Raw genomic sequence first — 22064 nt, forward strand, 5'->3', positions numbered from 1 at the left:
CCAACTAAAACATTCATATTTCTTTACGTACTTCACGAATATGGAATAAAAATACGGGTTCCTATTTTTAAAAAACACAGTGGATATCCGGTTGACCTATGGCAGGCCATCTAGCGGGCCAACCACAGCGCCATCTGGTTTCCCCCTTCAAGCTAGACGAGTTTCGTTCTTTGTAGTTTTTTCGTTTGATGCTTATTTCGTGAGGTATTTGGCCCGGTCACTATCAATAGACCTGCCTGTATATATGGGCAAGCAAAGACCTCCTAAGGATACAACCCACAGATACCAACTCTTCCTCTAGATCTTGGCAATGGGGCTGCAAGAGGGATAGTCGATACTACACCTGAGCCAGTGGCGCCAGACCGGTCTACTAATTCAATGGCGCCACGACTCACAAAGGTTTATAAATCTGTGACTCTTCAATATAATGTCGGTTTAGAAGATGTCGATCCCGCCCACTGTGAAAGTCTGTAAGTGTGATTCAGCTGGCAACCACCAATAATGGGATCATTGCATGAATGTTCGAAGTTAAGCAGAACCCCCGCTGGAGCTGCGGAGAGGGGATTGTTCAAATGGTTCAGATGGTTCTGAGCAGTATGGGACTCAACTTCTGATGTCATCAGTCCCCTAGAACTTAGAACTACTTAAACCTAACTAACCTGAGGACATCACACACATCCATGCCCGAGGCAGGATTCGAACCTGCGACCGTAGCGGTCACGCGGTTCCAGACTGTAGCGCCTAGAACCGCTCGGCCACCCCGGCCGGCGAGAGGGGATGCTTGCATCTCACTGGCAGCGACGTAATCGTGGCGGCTGTAAGAAACGCGGCAGCGTAACTGGCGGCGCGTATTTGAAAGTGCAGGGGAGCGGACAGCTGCCGATACCGCAATGTCATACTCATACGAAGGACTCAGTTAAAAGCTTTGGTGTATTCCAGCCCTTTTGCTAGTGTCAAACTAGGGGAACGAATCGTGGATGGTTGTCAATGCATTCGGAACACGTCTGGCACTTGTTATCGTGTACGGTCACCGGTTAGCAGGCATGGTGAAGTCTGCTTTATTATGAACGAGGCCTTGCCGCAGTGGTAACACCGGTTCCCGCCAGATGACCGAAGATGAGCGCTGTCGGGCTGGGCTAGTACTTGGATGGGTGACCATCCGGTCTGCCGAGCTGCCGAGCTGCACTCAGCCCTCGTGAGGAAAACCGAGGAGCTACTTGATTGAGAAGAAGTAGCGGCTCCGGTCTCGTAAACTGACATACGGCCAGGAGATCTGTGTTCTGACTACATCCCCCCGCCCCCCCCCCCCCCAATACCCGCATCCAGTGATGTATGTGGACTGAGGATGACATGGCGGCCGGACGGTGCCGTTGGGTCTTTATGGCCTGCTCTGGCGGAGTTGAGTTTTAAATGAGTGTATTGTATTGTATTGTATGGTAACCGGGGACCTAGAAACTACGGAGGGGCTCCGTCCCCGCCGCAGCCGCAGTGGTCCACAACCCCACGACGACTACCGCAGCACACTTCACCCCACCGCCGCCCCTCACCGAACCCACGGTTATTGTGCGTTTCGGCCCCCGGTGAACCCCACAGGGAACGTCTCACACCAGACGAGTGTAACCTCTACGTTTGCGTGGTAGAGCAGTGGTGGTGTACGCGTACGTGAAGGACTTGTTTGCGCAGCAATCGCCGACATAGTGTAACTGAGGCGGAATAAGGGGAACCAGCCCGCATTCGCCGAGGCAGATGGAAAACCGCCTAAAAGCCATCCACAGGCTGGCCGGTTCACGGGACCTCGACACATATCCGCAGGGCGGATTTGTGCAGGGGACCAGGCGCTCCTTCCCGCCCGGAAAGCCGTGCGTTAGACCGCACGGCCAACCGAGCGGGCTTTAAATGAGTGAGTATGACAATGGTACTGGAAGTGCCATCCTCTCACGGCCAACGAAGAGAGAATTTCGCGTTATGAGTTGTCGGGTCCTAGACACACCGTAGGCACTTAGCGAGTGCTGACAGGCTGCTCTGGTAGGAGGGAGGGGCATTTCGTAACGAGCTCCGTCGTCCGCCGGCCGCTCGCTCGAGCCGCCCTGATCAGATAGCGCACCAGCAGGCCTCGATCCGCGCCCACGATACCGGTCCCTCTGGGTTTCTCCGCGTGTACGCTTGTCGCATTAACGAGCGCTCCGTACGGCGGACGCATGTCCCGCTATGAGATTCGGCGAAGATAAATCGATCGCGCCGACAATCGAACACGGCCGGCAGCGGGGAACAGCTGGAGGCGCGGCCGCGTTGCCGGTCCGCATCTGACGCTTCAATCAACCAGCCGGCCCAACAGGACTCCCAGACTTCCCTGCTTCTGCCGCGCTGGACGGCGGACCGGAGCACGGCGTAATGTGTCGTTATCTCGAGCTGCATCCACATGCACAGTCAGGGACTCGCATTACACTCCAGCGCGATTCGATAATCAGCGGTCATCTCGTGCCAGCTGGTACACCACCGTGACGGCAAACAGAGATCTGAAGATACCATTCCTCTCAGTACTCGTGTCTGAAGACAACACTGTGTGTGTGTGTTACGGATAAACAAAATCAAATCATAACCAGAAACAGGAATGATAATAGAGACTCGATTAAACATGAAGTTTGGAATCGTCAGTAATGAAGCTGCAAGGAGGCTGTCGCGGGTCGTGCCTTGTTAGCTCATTCGGTAAGAGCCTTGTCAAAGTCCCGAGTTCGATCTCGGTCCGAGCACACAGTTTTAATCTGCCAGGAAGATGAAACGTTCACCTCTTCTGTCCTCGGAGCTTCCGTATCGTCGAGCGAAGACGCAGCCTCATCACCAGTTATGATTCTCTTAAGAAACATCTCGTTCTCATTTGCGCCATCCAAAAGCTCCTCACAGATAGCGAGGGAAGGTCTTTCTGGTCTTGACTTATGAGCCGTGGGACGATCTTGGAGGCAACACGATGCATTCCTGCGTCAGGATTTCATGACACGGTCCAGCTGAAATGTTACATTATTCTGCAATCTCTCGGTAAGTCTTTGATTGGCACGCACAATTTCGTAGACATTATTGACCCGAGCTTCGTCGGTAGACGGCGAAGGGCTTCCTGATCGAGGGTCATCTTCAACTTCCGTCAGGCCATTTTTAAACCGTACGAACCATTCGTAACACCGAGTACGGCTTAAGTGCTTATTACCGTAGACTTCCTGCATCATTTAGTGTGTCCCTGTAAAGGTTTTCTTTTTTTTTTTAGTTTCTGTCAAAATTTAATGCAGACACGTTGTTCCTCTAACTCGACCATGTCGAAATTCGCAAACTGCGCAACGTAACGTTCTACTCAATACAGCACCGAACAATAACTAACAGACATACGACAATGAAATTTCCGGCAGGTACACATTAAACACATAAGTGTGCAGGATGCCAACCGTATTTCGATCCAGCACACCACTGGTGTGAAATTACGAATGTTCCGGAATTTTTTGAACAGACCTCTATACAGAGAAATTACAACAATGAAAGCTTGAACAATGGTTTACAATTATTTTACAATATACACATAGACACAGTATATGGGTAGGTGGGAGTAAAGTCCCGCAATTTTCAGTTTTTATAATGTTGCGGTCAGTGAGGGGGATATTAATCCACGATTCCAAACTGAAGCCATAGGTTAGATTGCTACCTGTAACCCATCCACATTCGAACTCAGTCTGGTTATTAATTACAGAGAAATTTACAATTCAGCTAAAACAAAAATTGCGGGACATTGTCCCATTTGAGATAAACATGGATAAAAATGGATGATTGCATAGTAATAATACTTGAAATAACTTTTCGTATCGTTGTTGTGTTCCAGCCTAGTTGCCCAAAAGCATATTGAGATGAAAACTCTCGTAAATTTCAACGTAATGCTTAAAATCACTTGTACAAAAATGATACTTTCTTCTCCATGAAAGGAGCTCGTGGTCGTGCGGTAGCGTTCTCGCTTCCCACAACCGGGTTCCCGGGTTCGATTTCCGGCGGGGTCAGGGATTTTCTCTGCCTCGTGATGACTGGGTGTTGTGTGATGTCCTTAGGTTAGTTAGGTTTAAGTAGTTCTAAGTTCTAGGGGACTGATGACCATAGATGTTAAGTCCCATAGTGCTCAGAGCCATTTGAACCATTTTTGATGCCCGGTGGGTGATAACATTGACACATGCTGCTCCGTAGATTTATTGGCAAATCCTCTCCACTTCTACACTATTAAATTACTCTAACTAATGGTTACCAGCCTCGCTTTAGCCTGCGAGACAGGGTTAAAATTATCACTCCACCCATACCAGTAGTAAATGCTCTGTATCAATCTATCTTCAGCAAGATTCCGAGAACCGACCACTGGATTGAAAAATGGCGACCACTAACAGTCCAGATTCCATCTGACAATTAGGAAATTTCACCGATGATGTACACAAAGATAAAACAGGATGATGGTTTAAAGTCAACGTGAAACAGTCACAGGAAAACAAAACACCAGATTTCTACGGAAACGATGCCGTATCGTAAAGTGTGCATCGTTCATCAAACGCCATCTCCAGTTAGCTACCGAATAGCGATCCCAGCAAGTGCACGCTCACGAAACGGAAATGCTCCTCTACGTGGCCGAAAAGACTCAATCCCCACTGGTGGAATAACTCTTCTGATCATTAAAATCACACGAAACACTGGAAACACCACCTCCGCTTCACAGGACCGACGGCTCGCCTCCTTTACACACCCGAGGGCTGTTGACCGGCTCCTCGGCGTCGCGAGCTCCCAAACCGCTCCACATACAGGCCTTTCTGCCAGTTAGTTTCACGAATACAGGTATTTCACTAGACCATTTACTGCCCAACTAATAGCACTAATCTGTTAAGTGCTATTTCGTGCCAGAACTTTCACGAGTCGGGTTCTGCAAATAACTAGGCTTCGTGGGGAAAGTCTCAAGGCCACAAGTCACGGTCGTAGACCTTGACCATCGTAGGCCTTGACCACAAACCATTTTGAAAGACTTGTTCGTCATTTCCCGGATACTGGAAATGAGATCATGAGCCTATAATAACGTTTAACAAGATCCCAAAAGGCGTGGCCAGGAAATGATACACACTATCTGATCAAAAGCATCCGGCCAGCTATTAGTGGATATTAATAAGTGGCGTGTCCGCTGTTCGCCTTCATGGTGGCCAGAACTTTTCTGGGTACAGTGTCAATGAGCTGCCTGAATGCCTGTAGAGGAATGACGGACCGTTCCCCCTCAAGAACTAAATCCAGAGAAGGTAGTGGTGTTGGAAGGTGAGGACTGGAGCGAATCCGACGTTCTAATTTATCCCAAAAGTGTTCAACTGGGTTGAGGTTGGGACTCCAGGCAGGCCAGTCCATTTCGTAACACAAACCACTACCTCACATACGCTGCTGTATGACAGGGTGAATTTTCGTGCTAATGCAGTCATCGTCTGCGAACTCTTTTTCTACTGAACACAGTACACAATGCCATAAAAGTATTCATATCCTTCCGCATACAGCATCTTCTTAAGTGTCATGACAGGAGCACACCACAAACACAGCCCCCTCTGTACTTCAGTGTTAGCATCCCACATGACGGTAGGTGACGTTCTCCAGGCATTTGCCAAACCTAGGACTAACACGTGTCATAGAGTGATTCGTCACTTAAAATCATTCGTTTCAAATCATCCACTGTCCACTGATGTCGCACTTTACAACACCTCAGCACTGTCTACAGAAGTGTGTTGCTCATTAGAAGCTGCTCGACCCATTCGTTCTAACTCCCGGCGCACAATCGTGGTGCTAGCCGGACTCCTGGTAACACTTTGGAACTAATGAGTCATTCCTTCCTCTGATTTAATGCGATTTTACAACCACCATCCGCAATGCTCGATGGCCCGTGTCCATCAGTACGTGAAGTTTTCCTCGTCTCAGTTTAGCTGTGGATGTTTCTTCGCGTTTCCCTTTCACAGTGACATGACCAACAGTCGACTTTGGCAGCTTCAGAAGGGTTGAAATGCGTCTGATGGATTTGTCGTCCGGGTGCCATCCACTTACTAGCCCACAATCAAAGTCGCTGAACTCTCCTGAACGACCCATTCCGTTGCCACTGCCTCTCTATTGACAGAGCAATACTCCGCGCCTCCATTTGTACTTGCCAACTGCCTTGCCGCATTGGTAGCACCGGTTCCCGTCCGATCACCGAAGTTAAGCCCTGTCCGGCTGGGCTAGCACTTGGATGGGTGACCATCCGGTCTGCCGAGCGCTGAAGGTAAGCAGAGTACATTCAGCCCTTGTGAGGCAAACTGAGGAGCTACTTGATTGATACGTAGCGGCTCCGGTCTCGTAAACTGACATACGGCCGGGAAGGCGGTGTGCTGACCAATGCCCCAGTGACGCCTGTCGTCTGAGGATGACACGGCGGCCGGTCGGTACCGTTGTGCTTTCATGGCCTGTTCGGGCAGAATTTAGTTCCTTTTATAATGGCGGGTGTGACTCAAGTGGCATCTAGTGGTCAATTCCGCTTTACATAGCGGTGTTCGGTTGCTTTTGATCTGATACTGTGTGTGATGAAGTTTGAAATGGGCGCCCACTCCGCTACATAGTGAAAGATTCAGTCTGGCATGAAGACCGGTAAAACGTCAGCATAAGGAGTTCAAGAATAATTAGAAGTAAGCGTTCGGAGACACTGTAGTGAAATGGAAACGAAAAACTAATGCAGGGAAAGGATATGCCAGGCTGAGATCCACTGGAAGAACCGTAAGTAATTCATCCACGAAAAAAGTAGTGGCTTACAGAACATCTGTTCAACCGATTCGGTTTGGTACTTTTGCCGGGTTGGATTAAAAAGAGAGAGAGAGAGAGAGAGAGAGGAGCAGCGTGGCGCTTTTCGTCACAGCATTGTTTCGTATGCATGAGACGTTGCAGAGATGTTAAGGCACGATACACGGCAACAGGGAGGTCATCGTCGCAGGTATGCTGTACCAATGTAAAAAGTGTTTGTTGCTTGTTTCTGTCGGCATTGTCATTAAAATAGCACTGATTCCTATTCCCATTTTCTATAATAACGCAATATTTCAAACCAAAGTAAATTTTACGAATAGAATTGCTCTTTTTTTTTAAGAAGATTTATTTAATAAAGAAATATTTCAATACTACTGCTATGACTAATTGATATTTCGTTTTTTTGGCGCTGTTATTAGCAGAAAACAAAAACAACACCTGTTATAAACGACACCAAACACATAACGAAAAGTACCGGTTATTCAGAACTAAAATACGGGAATCAGTTTTAAACGGTCGGTTTTTCCCGTCACTAATCTGTAGGGTCCAATATCTACCTATAACAAGCAACAAAGGGAACCAAAGAAAAATTTGAAGTAGGAATAAAGTTCAGGGAGATGAAATAAAAGCTTTGAGGTTTGACGATGAGTTTGTAATACTGAGACCGCAAAGGGCTTGGAAGAACAGTTGAACGGAATTGACAGTGTCTTGAAAGGACATACGATGAACATAAAAAAAGTAAGACTCGGATAACGGAGTGTCGTCGAATTAAATCAGATGATGCTGACGTAATTAGCATAGGAAACGAGACACTTAAAGCAGTAGACGAGTTTGCTATTTGGGCAGCAAAATAACTGGTGACGGCAAAACTAGAGAGGATTTAAAATGTAGATTGAGAATGGCAAGAAAACCACTTCTGAAGAATAGAAATTTGTTAATATCGAATATAGACTAAAGAGGCAAAGAAATTGCTACACCTGCCTAATATCGTTTAGGGCCCCCGCGAGCACGCAGAAGTGCCGTAGCATGACGTAGCATGGACTCGACTAATGTCTGAAGTAGTGCTGGAGGGAACTGACACCATAAATCCTGCAGGGCTGTCCATAAATCCGTAAGAGTACGAGGGGGTGGAGATCTCTTCTGAGCAGCTCATTGCAAGGCATCCCAGATATGCTCAATAATGTTCATGCTAAGGAGTTTGGTGGCCAGCGGAAGTGTTTAAACCTAGAAGAGTGTTCCTGGAGCCACTCTGCAGAAATTCTGGACGTGTGGGGTGTCGCACTGTCCTGCTGGAATTGCCCAAGTCTGTCTGGTTGCACAATGGACGCGGATGGATGCAGGTGATCAGACAGGATGCTTTCGTACGTGTCACCTGTCAAAGTCGTATCTAGACGTATTAGGGGTCCCATATCACTCCAATTACACATGCCCAATACCATTACAGACCCTCCACCAGCTTGAACAGCCCTTGCCGACATGCAGGTTCCATGGTTACATGAGGTTGTCTCCATACCCGTACACGTTTATCTGCTCGATACAATTTGAAACGAGATTCGTCCGAGCAAGCAAAATGTTTCCAGTCATCAACAGCCCAATGTCAGTATTAGCGGACCCAGGCGAGGCGTAAAGCTTCGTGTCGTGCAGTCATCAAGGGTACACGAGTGAACCTTCAGCTCCGAAAGCCCATATCGACGATGTTCCGTTCAATGGTTCGTACGCTGACTCTTGTTTATGGTCCAGCTTCGAAATCTGCAGCAATTTGCGGTAAGGTTGCACTTCTGTCACGTCAACGATTCCTTTGAGTCGTCGTTGTGCCAGTTCTTGCAGCAACAACGATGTGGGAGACTTGATGTTTTACCAGATTCGTGATATTCACGGTACACTCGCCAAATGGTCGCAGGGGAAAATCCCCACTTCATCGCTACCTCGGAGATGCTGTGTCCCAACACGTTCGAACTCACTTTTAACTTGCGAATGCAGCAGCAGTAACCGATCTAACAACTGCGCCGGGCATTTATTGTCTTACGTAGGCGTTGCCGAGTGCAGCGCCATATCCTGCCTATTTACATATCCCTGCATTTGAATACGCGTGCGTATACCAGTTTCCTTGGCGCTTCAGTGTAGATTTAAGTTTTAGGACGTCTTCTCTGAAGGTATTTATCTGGAGTGTAGCCATGTGTGGAAGTGAAACGTGGACGATAAACAGTTTAGACAAAAGGAAATTAGAAGCTTTTGAAACGTCGTGCTACAGAAGTATGCTGAAAATTGTCTGTCGATCACGTAACTAAAGAGAAAGTACTGAAAAAGATACAAGAAATTTGTGGTATAACTTGACTAAGGGAAGGGATCGGTTAATAGTAGATATTCTGAGACGTCAAGGGATCATCAATTTAGTTGTTGTTGTTGTTGTTGTTGTCTTCAGTCCAGAGATTGGTTTGATGCAGCTCCCCATGCTACTCTATCCTGTGCAAGCTTCTTCATCTCTCAGTACCTACTGCAACCTACATCCTTCTGAATCTGTTTAGTGTATTCGTCTGTTGGTCTCCCTCTGCGATTTCTGCCCTCCACGCTGCCATCCAACACTAAATTGGTGATCCCTTGATGTCTCAGAATATGCCCTGCCAAGCGATCCCTTCTTCTAGTCAAGTTGAGCCACAAATTTCTCTTCTCCCCAATTCTATTCGGTGCCTCCTTATTAGTTATGTGATCTACCCATCTAATCCTCGGCATTCTTCTGTGGCACCACATTTCGAAAGCTTCTATTCTCTCCCTATCCAAACTATTTATCGACCACGTTCCACTTCCATACATGGCTACACTCTATACAAATACTTTCAGAAACGACTTCCTGACACTTAAATTTATACTCGATGATAACAAATTTCTCTTCTTCAGAAACGCTTTCCTTGCCATCGCCAGTCTCCATTTTATATCCTCTCTACTTCGACCATCATCAGTTATTTTGCTCCCCAAATAGCAAAACTCATTTACTACTTTAAGCGTCTCATTTCCTAATCTAATTCCCGCAGCATCACCCGACTTAATTCGACTACATTCCATTAACCTCGTTTTGCTTTTGTTGATGTTCATCTTATATCCTCCTTTCAAGACACTGTCCATTCCGTTCAGCTGCTCTTCCAGGTCCTTTGCTGTCTCTGACAGAATTACAACGTCATCGGTGAACCTCAAAGTTTTTATTTCTTCTCCATGGATTTTAATTCCTACTCCGAATTCTTCCTTTGTTTCCTTCACTGCTTGCTCAATACACAGATTGAAAAACATCGGGGATAGGCTACAACCCTGTCTCACTTCCTTCCCAACCACTGCTTGCCTTTCAAGCCCCTCGACTCTTATAACTGTCTTCTGGTTTCTGTACAAATTGTAAATAGCCTTTCGCTCCCTGTATTTTACCACTGCCACCTTCGGGATTTGAAAGAGAGTGCTTCAGTCAACATTGTCAAAATCTTTCTGTAAGTCTGCAAATGCCAGAAACGTAGATTTGCCTTTTCATAATCTATTTTCTAAGATAAGTCGTAGGGTCAGTATTGCCTCACGTTTTCCAACATTTCTACGGAATCCAAACTGAAGCCGCCCGGGGTGGCCGAGCGGTTCTAGGGGCTACAGTCTGGAACCGCACGACCGCTACGGTCGCAGGTTCGAATCCTGCCTCGGGCATGGATGTGTGTGATGTCCTTAGGTTAGTTAGGTTTAAGTGGTTCTAAGTTCTAGGGGACTGATGACCACAGCAGTTGAGTCCCATAGTGCTCAGAGCCATTTTTTTGAATCCAAACTGATCTTTCCCGAGGTCGGCTTCTACCAGTTTTTCCATTCGTCTGTAAAGAATTCGTGTTAATGTTTTGCAGCCGTGGCTTATGAAACTGATAGTTCGGTAATTTTCACATATGTGAACACCTGCTTTCTTTGGGATTGGAATTACTGTATTCTTCTTGAAGGCTGAGGGTATTTCGCCTGTCTCATACATCTTGCTCACCAGGTGGTAGAGTTTTGTTAGGCGTGGTTCTCCCAAGGCTGTCAGTAGTTGTAATGGAATGTTGTCATCAATTTAGTACTGGAGGGAAATAAGTGGGTGTCTGTGTGTGGAGGGAGGGGGGGGGGAGGAGGGGGACTGGGAAATGAGTACAGTAAGCAGATTCAGAAGGATGTGGGTTGGAGCAGTTGTTCTGAGATGGAGATGCTCGCACAGGATAGAGTAGCACGGAGAGCTGCATCAAACCAGTCTTCGGACTCAAGACCACAACAACAATAATGTGTAGTTTAACAGGACCAGTGGATGGATGTGGATGGGGGGGGGGGGGGGGGGGAGGGGGTTGCTGAGGCCACACAACCCTGTCTTAGTCTCTTCCCAGTTGCTGCCTCTGCTCCACGTCCTCCTCCTGCTCTTGTAGCGGCAGCCAGCAAACCTGGACTGTGCGTTTATCCAGAGCGAGCGTCCAACACAGCGGCTGCCGCAGAGATATATTACGCCGTTAACGAGCCCCGCCGGCCGGCTTCCCGCCTTCTCTCAGCGGGGCTCCCCCTGCGTCGCTCCCAGACACCGAGCGCCGGCGGTCAGCCACCCATCGCGTATGCTCGTGTTCAGCCGCGCCGCCAGCGATCACAGGCGCGGGCGTGGGCGCCGGCCGCAGGAAGTTCGCACAGTGCGTAACGGCGCCGCGCACAACAGAAGACGGCAGCAGCTTCCTCCGACCGAGGCGGCCGCGTCTTGCGAAAGCGGCAGCCAATGACCGCCGCTTTCCGGTTTATCCGGCGGCAAATTGACCCGGTGCAATAAACACCCCGCCCGGCAATTAACCGGCACCAGGAGCGGCGTTCTACATTTTGAGGAGGCTGCTGCCCGCGAGCATTAAGGAAGATGACCTCTTACTGATACTATCCCGGTTTTCCCTCATTTCTGGACGAGAACCTGTTCCGCAGAGCGTTCCGCAACCTTCTCTTACGAATTTCTACGGCTTGACCAATGACGTAGTGCGTAGTGGAGAACGCCCCTTTCTGTCTATTTTTTTTAATTTTAATTTTATTTTATTTAAAAAAATTGTCCAGGTGTGAGTGGGACTCGCGCATTTAGGGTTCCGTACAAACATAATTATGTATACAGACAGTTAATCCACTCCGGGAACGAGGATATTGATTTTTGTCTGTATTGGCACTCACACTGGCAAAATATCGGTCCCGGGCATACCAAAATTCGCCGGCCGGTGTGGCCGAGCGGTTCTAGGCGCTACAGTCTGCAATCGCGCGACTGTTACGGTCGGAGGTTCGAATCCTGCCTCAGGCATGGATTTGTGTGATGTCCTTAGGTTAGTTAGGTTTAAGTAGTTCCAAGTCTAGGGGACTGATGACCTCAGATGTTAAGTCTTGTAGTGCTTAGAGTCAAACAGTTTAGACAAGAACAGAATGGAAGCTTTTGAAACGTGGTGACACAGAAGAATGCTGAAGATTAAAGGGGTAGATCACATAACTAATAAGGAGATACTGAATACAATTAGAGAGAAGAGGAATTTGTGGCACAACATGACAGGCGAAGGGATTCATTGGTAGGACACGTTCTGAGGCATCGAGGGATCACCAGTGTAGTACCGGAGGAAGCGTGGAGGGTAAAAGTAGTAGAGGGAGATTGGTTCAAATGGCTCTGAGCACTATGGGACTTAACATCTGAGGTCATCAGTCCCCTAGAGCTTAGAACTACTTAAACCTTACTAACCTAAGGACATCACACACATCCATGCCCGAGGCAGGATTCGAACTTGCGACCGTAGCAGTCGCGCGGTTGCGGACTGAAGCGCCTAGAACCGCTCGGCCACTGCGGCCGGCTAGTAGAGGGAGACCAAGAGATGAATACACCAAGCAGATTCAGAAGCATGTAGGTTGCAGTAGTTACTCGGGGATGAAGAGGCTTGCACAGAATAGAGCAGCATGGAGAGCTGCATCAAACCAGTCTCAGGACTGAGGACCACAACAGCAACGGGCTAGCCTGTGGGCTGTTTTGTTCTTGTAAGCGACAGTGTAACTCTTGCTTCTTGTTGTGCGTCTTTGTTCACCTGTGCTTCTGTGCGTGTTCTGTGTATTTATGTTCTGAATGTCTGTGTGTTTTTTGGTTGTGTATAAGGGCCCGCATCTCGTGGTCGTGCGGTGGCGTTCTCGCTTCCCACGCCCGGGCTCCCGGGTTCGATTCCCGGCGGGGTCAGGGATTTTCTCTGCCTCGTGATGGCTGGGTGTTGTGTGCTGTCCTTAGGTTAGTTAGGTTTAAGTAGTTCTAAGTTCTAGGGGACTGATGACCATAGATGTTAAGTCCCATAGTGCTCAGAGCCATTTGAACCATTGTGTATAAGGCATCCCTTTAATTTTTATTTTTATTTTCTGATTCGCTTTGTCTCCAATGTTTGTGTCGTACTCATTCTCTGCAGCTATTCGTTTGATTACCCGTTATTCATTTCTGTTGTTGTCTTCACTAAGTTGAGTGTTATTCAGGCTGTGAAGTCGGTCTGCTTATTAAAAGGAAGTTTTGGATATTTGTGGTAAGGTCTTATGGGACCAAACTGCTGAGGTCATCGGTCCCTAAGCTTACACACTACTTAATCTAACTTAAACTAACTTGCGCTAAGGACGACACACACACCGATGCCCGAGAGAGGACTCGAACCTCCGACGGGGGGAGCAGCACGGACCGTGACAAGACGCCTTGGACTGCGCCTCTACCCCGCGCGGCTCATTAAAAGGCGTTTAGTCGACAAATAAAGTTTGCAAATGAGTAGTAGTGTCAACAGAAAGGAGCACAGACGCACGTGTAACACCAGTCCGAATTGCAAGCCGTTGGAGTTTATATATATATATATTTTTCGGACACTAAGTGTCAACTTTAGATTTAACTTCGATCTTTGAATCTGAACACTGCAAAATGACTAAATCTTTCCGATTCCACGCCGTGCTTGATAATGAAAACCACAGCTGACGACAACTGTGCGTCGCTGAGTCAGATAATATCCAAGACGTATCCAGCGGAGGAAAAATTTCGAAACGACACACATTTGCGTCATCAGCGCCGCCAAGGAGTCAGCATTTAAAAAACTCCACTGCCGTAAATGTTCTCTGCTTTTTTACCGCCTTTCCGGTGAGACTTTCTAGAACGGCAGGGGAAAAAAATAACAGCATCAAGATAGTAAGAATTGTGTTGGAATAAAACGGCGTTTCGCTGCAAAGCATGCACTGAAGCAAACACTCACGCCCTTAAATGGAGCACAGAAAGAGTTTCGGACGGGTTTCTCGTTTAGTACTTCCATCAAGCGCGGCGCGCGTTGGCTCCGATATATTTTCCTCGCCAGTGGTCGCAGCCGTAAACTGAAGCAAAGCTTTCCAGGGAAATCTTAATCTCGGGACAGGTTGGCAGCGAGAGCAGGCAGAGTCTGCTGCTGGGCGTGTTGCTTCCTGTTTGTTCTGGGCGCAGGAATCCCCGGTCTCATTGTGTGTGTGAGTGTGTGTGTTTCCTGCCTAGAGATGCTGTCGGCCAGGTCTGCTCAGCGTTCACCATTAGGCCGACATCCGCCGCACCGTTAACGAGATAAATCGAGGCTGCCGGAACTGTGAGTCGCATAGAGCAGGCCTCCCACCGCCACGGGAAAACGGTAGTGTGACCCCTTGGGAGACGGATTGCCTAGATGATGACGCTACAGCAATCTGCAATTACCTGGCAAACTCGAGGATGTAGCGCGCATAAGCTTAATTTTATCCGGTCTACTCCGCTTACCGACTACCTCACGTTAATGAGAAACTGCAACATATTCGTCGATAGCGATAATGTAAATGTCGTGTACTGTGGAATTCATACGTGTGCAGTTGAAAGTGGTATGACACCATACACACAAATATGTGTGTGTGTGTGTGTGGGACTATCTTCGACAGCTTTCCTTCCATCGTGTGTAGTGGCAACAACGAAATGCAGAGGTGCAAATGGTTCAAATGGCTCTGAGCACTATGGGACTCAACTGCTGAGGTCATTAGTCCCCTAGAACTTAGAACTAGTTAAACCTAACTAACCTAAGGACATCACAAACATCCATGCCTGAGGCAGGATTCGAACCTGCGACCGTAGCGGTCTTGCGGTTCCAGACTGCAGCGCCTTTAACCGCACGGCCACTTCGGCCGGCGAAATGCAGAGGAGGCGATGTTAGAGTAAGAGGGCGTTTTACGTGATTGGGGTGCGGTCTCCTCATCGTGCTTAAGAAAACGCTAAATGCGGAAGGCTAAGAACACATTTTATCGTATTGTGTAATGGTCGACTACGTTTTATCTGCGAAAGTGTTGTTCATCCGTAAAGGCGACCGCATGTATGACACTAGCGCAATCAGTTCTTGAGTACTGCTAGAGTGTTTGGGATCCTTGTCAAGCCGGATTAAAGGAAGACATCGAAGCAGTTCACAAGTAGGCTATTAGATTTGTTACCGGTAGGTTCGAACAGCACGCAGTATTACGGAGATGTTTAGGGAAGTCAAATGGGAATACAAAATTATTAAGTCTCTCTTGACCACTTGCTTACATACTGCCTATTGACTTGAGTCCCTGTTTCTTCGGCCGTGCCGCGCGGGATTAGCCGAGCGGTCTCTGGCGCTGCAGTCATGGACTGTGCGGCTGGTCCCGGCGGAGGTTCGAGTCCTCCCTCGGGCATGAGTGTGTGTGTTTGTTCAAAATGGTTCAAATGGCTCTGAGCACTATGGGACTGAACATCTGTGGTCATTAGTCCCCTAGAACTTAGAACTACTTAAACCTAACTAACCTAAGGACATCACACACATCCATGCCCGAGGCAGGATTCGAACCTGCGACCGTAGCAATCGCGCGGTTCCGGACTGAGCGCCTAGAACCACGAGACCACCGCGGCCGGCCGTGGGTTTGTTGTTAGGATAATTTAGGTTAAGTGGTGTGTAAGCTTAGGGACTGATGACCTTAGCAGTTAAGTCCCATAAGATTTCACACACACTTTAACTTTTTTTTTCTTCGGACGTGTGTGTGTGATGCTTTTTCCGACGTTTCGACAGCACGAGTGGCTGGCATTGTCAAAGCTTCAACCTCCACTACCAGCAATGGAAGGTTAAGTCCTGACAATCCCAGCCACTCGTACTGACAAAATATCAGAAAAATCATCAGACAAATGTCGGCCGAACAACTCGAGACAGAAGCCGACAGGCAGTTTGTGAAATGTATCTCTGGAGGTAAGGGGACTTTTTTTCGAGGATCACTGTTGAGAAAATTTAGACAACTGGCATCTGAGGCTGATAACTGTATGAATTTACTGCCGCCGACATACATTTCGCGTAAGGATCACGAAGATAAAATATGAAAAACTAGCACTCAAACAGAGGCATGTTGACAGTCTTTTTTCCCTTGTTCTTTTTTGCGAATGGAGCAGGAAAGGAAGTGTCTAGTAGTGGTTCCCCTTATTCCGCCTCAGTTACACTATGTCGACGATTGCTGCGCAAACATCGTCTCCACGTGCACGTACACCATAATTACTGTACCATGCAGACATTTGGGGTTACACTCGTCTGGTAGTAGACGTTCCCGGAGGGGCCCGCTGGGCTCCGAATCGCGCGATAACCCGGGGTTCGCTGTTGGGCGTCGATGGGGTGGTTCGACTACTGTGGCCTTCTGTGGGGTTGTGAATCACTGAGAGCTACTGCGGGACGAAGCCTCTCCGTCGTTTCTGGGTCCCCGGTTCAGTACACAATACACAACTTCGAGCTCCCGCTATTGCAATGGTAAGATCCTAAGGGACCAACTGATGAGTTCATGGGTTCTTAGCCTTTCACACTACTGAGGACAACACACCGATGCCCGAGGGATGACTCGAACCTCCGACGGGGGGAGCCGCGCGAACCGCGTGAAGGCACCTCAGACCGCGCGGTCCAACTATTGTAATAGAACTACAGGTTGCTGACAGTAACTTATAAGCTCTTAGTTCACTCTACAATGTCTGTAGCTGCTTCGTGGGCAATTATTTTATATTTTGCACAAACGGCGTTTGTGGGACGCACTGATGAGTGATGGACGCCGCCTTTTCTCGGTAAGTGGTGTGTGGGTTGGCAGACGCGAAGCGAGAGATTTTCGCTGATCGCGTGTGTTTGTTGGCAGGCATGAAGCCGCGCAGCGAGGGTGGCAAAGACGTGGTGCTGTCGTCGGCGTCGGCGCCGTCGGACGTGTTCTGCAGCGTGCCGGGCCGGCTGTCGCTGCTGAGCTCCACCTCCAAGTACAAGGTCACCGTCGGCGAGGTCCAGCGCCGCCTCAGCCCGCCCGAGTGCCTCAACGCCTCGCTACTCGGCGGTGTGTTGCGCAGGTAACTGCTCACCTCTTGTCCACTGTCTGAGTATGCAGACCCTGTCTGCATTTCTCCCTCCTGCCTTAAAGTTCCTAGCTCTCCGACCGCCTCTCTGTAGGTCTTCAACACCAAACAGTTTCAGTAGACTCTAGGATGTGGTATGCTCTAGTCTTCCTCCAACCTGTGAACTGACTTAGCCAGTTATAAGAGGACCTACCGTTTAACCACCGAGTAAGTTGCAACGTGTGCGCAATTTACTGATGAAATGATTGATCTTCGATAACGATAGAAACCGAAGAAATTAATAAAAAATTTTGCCATGGCAGGGACTCGAACCTGGTTCTACTGCTTGCTGGGCAGATGTGCTAACCATTACAGCACTGTAGCAGTATTGTTAACACACTTGCATGGACTACTCTAGTACAATGCCCTATGTAACACAAATTTCAATTCATACGATAGTGCAATTGCCGTGTTATTTCCATTTACGATGCAAAGTTCCTTTGGGCATGCATGCATGTCCAAAGAAACTTTGCGTCGTAAATCGAAATAACACAGCAACTGCACTATCGTATTTATCTGCCGATAGCGGGCAAGCTACTTTCAAGTAAATTGTCTCACATGTACGGGAATATACATAATGGATGTAAGAGTACAGGTTGTAGACGCATGGTTGACAACAAATGGAAGTTTGGGTCCGACTGTGAGTCCTGCACAGGTAGCCAAATGTTAAGGCGACCGCTCGCGATAAGCGGGAAATCCCGGTTTGAGACCCAGTCTGGCAAAAATTTTCGTTGTTGTCAGGCCATTCTACAGCTGAAACTTCTTGGCAGATTAAAACTGTATGCCGGACCGAGACTCGAACTCGGTACCTTTGCCTTTCGCGCATGCCTAAGCCATATCTCCACAATATCCTTTCTTTGAGGAGTGCTAGTTCTGCAAGGTTCGCAGGAGAGCTTCTGTAAAGTTTGGAAGGTAGGAGACGAGGTACTGGCAGAAGTAAAGCTGTGAGGATGGGCCGTGGGTCGTGCTTGGGTTGCTCAGGTGGCAGAGCACTTGGCCGCGAAGGGCAAACGTCCCGAGTTAGAGTCTCGGACCGGCACACAGTTTTAATCTGTCAGGAAGTTTCATATCAGCGCACACTCCGCTGCAGAGTGAAAATCTCATTCTGAATTCTACAGCTGATGGTTGTCCATATTCGCAATTACAAAAACGTTTAATGAACTTCAGTTCACGCCTTCAGCCCATTTTCCCCTTCTTGCATCGTCAATATTGTTAGGGAGGTCATCGAACTAGTGTAGTCCATGCAAAAGTGTTAGGCATATTCCTACGGTGGTGTAATGGTTAGCACAGCTGCCTAGTAAGGAGAAGATTTGGGTTCAAGTCCCAGCTGTGGCAGAAATGTTAATTCATTTCATCCACTTCTATCCTTATCGAAGATAAAGTTGAGACTCGTACGTCTCAAGGAAATTGTAACTCCACGGGATCAATAAATTGATTTAGTTGTCCTCTTTGTTACACTTCCATGTCATCAGATCAAAAGGACTCCTGCAGATCTTCCGCTCTCCAGTCGTAGCAGCACCGGAGATCAGCCCTACAGGTGTTTCCGCCATAAAAATTAAGATGATAATGGACAGTGGGATGGCCATAAACTCAAAAAAGACAAGTAATATAGTTGTGGGATACGATAATCATTTTTTTGTCGAAACCCTTTCGTTGGCCCCGTTTGCTTCCTAAAATGTAATTAGAAAATGTGTTTCTGCCTTGAACTAAACAATTTTTCTTGTTTCACTATCCATACCGGTTTCGGAGAAGTTTCTCCATCTTCAGTGCGCCTTATTTATTATTTGTTGAACAATATAAAGCAATTTCGCATTATCGTATTTACCAGTTTCTTGAGAGTATAGTATTGGCATTACTATGAGTACTGACGGAAATATTAACATGAAGAATAAATATATACCTTACACATACTAATGTCCATAAATCTGTTTGGTATTTCCAGCACAGCTACAATATTTCCTTCCAATATGTACGTAATTTCTCACAACTTTTTAAAGCCTAATATGATATTATCGTTTCTTCTTTCTTTCTATTGCACTACTGTCGTCATATTATGTTGTTTTGTGAAAAAAGATTCGCTATTCGCTGTGTTTACAAAACAACATAATATAACGACAGTAGTGAACAGAAAGAAAAACCGATAATATCATAGCTCTTAAAATGTTGTGCGGAATTGCGTACAAAAACGCAATAATAAAAGCTTATTAACTGCAGATGACATACTGGAAGGCAATAATTATAGCTGTACTGCATATACTAAACAGACTTGTTAATATCAATATGTATAAGGCATATATTTATTCTTCACGTCAGTATTTCTGTCAGGAGCTGTAATAATGCAAATACCAGACTCTCTAAAAATTGGTAAATATCTTAATGCATAAATTCTTGTACACCGTTCAACAAATGATAAATAAAATCCAATGAAAATGGAGAAACTTCTCCTAAACATGTATTCGTAGTAAAAAGAAGAGAAAAATTGTGTTTGCTCAAGGTTGGAACACATTTCCTTATTACGTATGTGGAATGTGAATGCACAGAGTTTTCTAAAACAGTTTTAAAGGCTATGTAGCCTTGTTACAGCGTGGGACGTCAGTCCACAATTCTGTATTACTTGTTGGATAGCCAGACCACCAGCGGAAATGAAATTAAGGTGGGAAAACAGTCGAACATGAGATGCACATCCATCGCCCAGAGATTCTTACCTAGTGGGACATAAAATCATCAGAAACATACAGGAGAAATGGTTGCTGACCATGAGAGACGATAGATTCGGATACATAGTGCGACGCCTCTTACAGCATCAGCATAGGCGAGTTATCTGCATGCAGTTCACAAGGCAAGCTGCGAGATCCCAGAAGTCAAGGTCAGCGTGTACAACCACGGCGCGAGCAGAACCCTGTCGAAGTCATTTTACGCCCGACTGATTCCAAAGTAGTGGAAACCAGTTCATGTTAACTACAGATGGCAGCGACTTCGACACTAATGAATTGACAACAGTGTCACGTACATGCAATGAAATGGCGTCCGTCTAAAGTCTGCCTGAGAATGGACTCGGACAGCAGGTATCCGTGCTTTTATTATCACGGGGAAACCACAGTGGAGTGCCTACTTCGGAAAAAAAGCACCAGTTCTGGGGGCAGAGGGGGCGCGAACAACACTGGCTCACCGTTATATCGGGTTTGGATCGGAAAAGCAGGGGAAGTCGTCCAGTGTTCAAGTTGGCCATTCTGCGGTGGCGCCAGTAGGGTGACTCCCGCAAAAGATCCATCTTCTCCTATGTGGCGTGTCTGCGTTGACAATTTGAACACATCGGCTCTGTCTTTTACCAGTTTAAGCAACCTTGTGGCTGTCTGGTGTTAAAAGTAATACCCCCACCATCCGATGGTTCCGCATCTAGACAATACATTGGTAGGTTCAGAAGGTCGAAGAAAACTGGCATTATTATTGGTATTTGCTGATTAAGTTCACCGACTTGTTCAATATTCACTTAATTGGCTTGTGATTACTGTCACTGAAAACGTCATTTTTCCCTCTGTGTGGTTTCGTGGTTGAAAAAATTATTGGTCAGTTAACTAATTACTCTTCCTCTGCAACGGACGGGACTGTACAATCGCTGAGGCCTCTCCACGTGTAGGTAATACATCGCAGAAATGCCTCAGGTTTACAAAATTAAAGAAGCAGTAAATGAGAGGAAAAATCTTTGAATCCTAAATCTTTGAATTTATACTGATCCACCAAAAATATTCTTAACTATTGTCTTAATCAACTGACTTTTTATTTTCATCCAAATAATTGAATCCAATCTTCACAAACGAGACTTACAAATCATAGTGATTCTCGGCTTCCCACAAACATTTCACATCGCCTCAATATATTGATAAGCAGTCGATCATACTATAAAATAGCTATTACCCATTAATTTCGAGAATATCTCCCACCTCTAATACCAATGGTACACAAATGAACGATTCTTAAAACCTTGGACTTTTTCCTTTTGCGGGCAAGTGCTCTACTTAGTGAACTACCCAGGTACGACTCGAGATCCAACCTCAGAAGTTTACTTCCGCCAGTAGTTGTTGCCTCACTTTGCAAACTTCCTTTACTAGTGGGAGTCCCGCAAGGTATGTCGGACAACGTCTGCGAAGTTTGGAAGGTAGGAGAAGAGGTAATGGTCGAGATTGGAGAACGAGTCATGGGTCGTCCTTGTATAGTTCAGTCGGTAGAGCATTTGCCCACAAAAGGCGAAGGCCCAAGATTCGAGTCCCGGGCTGGCACACAGTGTTAATCAAATGGTTCAAATGGCTCTGAGCACTATGGGACTCAACATCTGAGGTCATCAGTCCCGTAGAACTTAGAACTACTTAAACCTAACTAACATAAGGACGTCACACACATCCATACCCGAGGCAGGATTCGAACCTGCGACCGTAGCGGTCACGCGGTTCCAAACTGAAGCGCCTAGAATCGCACAGCCACACCGGCCGGCAGTATTAATCTGCCAGGAAGTTTCATACAGCGCACGTCTGCTGCACAGTGAAAAATAATTCATCATAGAAATGTTTTCTTTCTCAACGGAGAAACCCGAACTTCTTAGGAAACACACCGGCATATTTCCACGCATTACATATCAACAAAAAAAAAAACCTCTTACCTTTGGACGAAAACGAGTGTGTACTTCTAATTTTTTTATTATCTTTCCTTTTATTTTCTATATTTGATGCTGTTCTGCTTGTTTTCCTATCTTGCGGTACTCTTATCATGTGTGCGTAACTATTACACGCAACATTGTCATCTGCAGTGTGAGGAAGAAGAAAGCCGACCCGGAACTTATTTCCTGCACCTTAAGATAGGCAACCAAATGTACATC

The 22064-nt window shown here is 46.9% G+C and overlaps 1 protein-coding gene across 1 annotated transcript in view; it reads left to right on the forward strand.

Annotated features, from left to right (window-relative positions):
- The window catches only part of LOC124802697 (transcription factor AP-2-beta), a 345309-nt gene that overhangs the window by 231732 nt on the left and 91513 nt on the right, over positions 1-22064 (forward strand). Inside the window, exon 4 of the mRNA XM_047263639.1 lies at positions 16948-17149. Within this exon, the coding sequence (XP_047119595.1) occupies positions 16948-17149 (202 nt within the window). The remainder of the gene's footprint in view (positions 1-16947; positions 17150-22064) is intronic.

The sequence above is a fragment of the Schistocerca piceifrons genome, chromosome 6 (genome assembly GCF_021461385.2).
Source record: "Schistocerca piceifrons isolate TAMUIC-IGC-003096 chromosome 6, iqSchPice1.1, whole genome shotgun sequence".
NCBI classification, from domain to species: Eukaryota; Metazoa; Arthropoda; class Insecta; order Orthoptera; family Acrididae; genus Schistocerca; species Schistocerca piceifrons.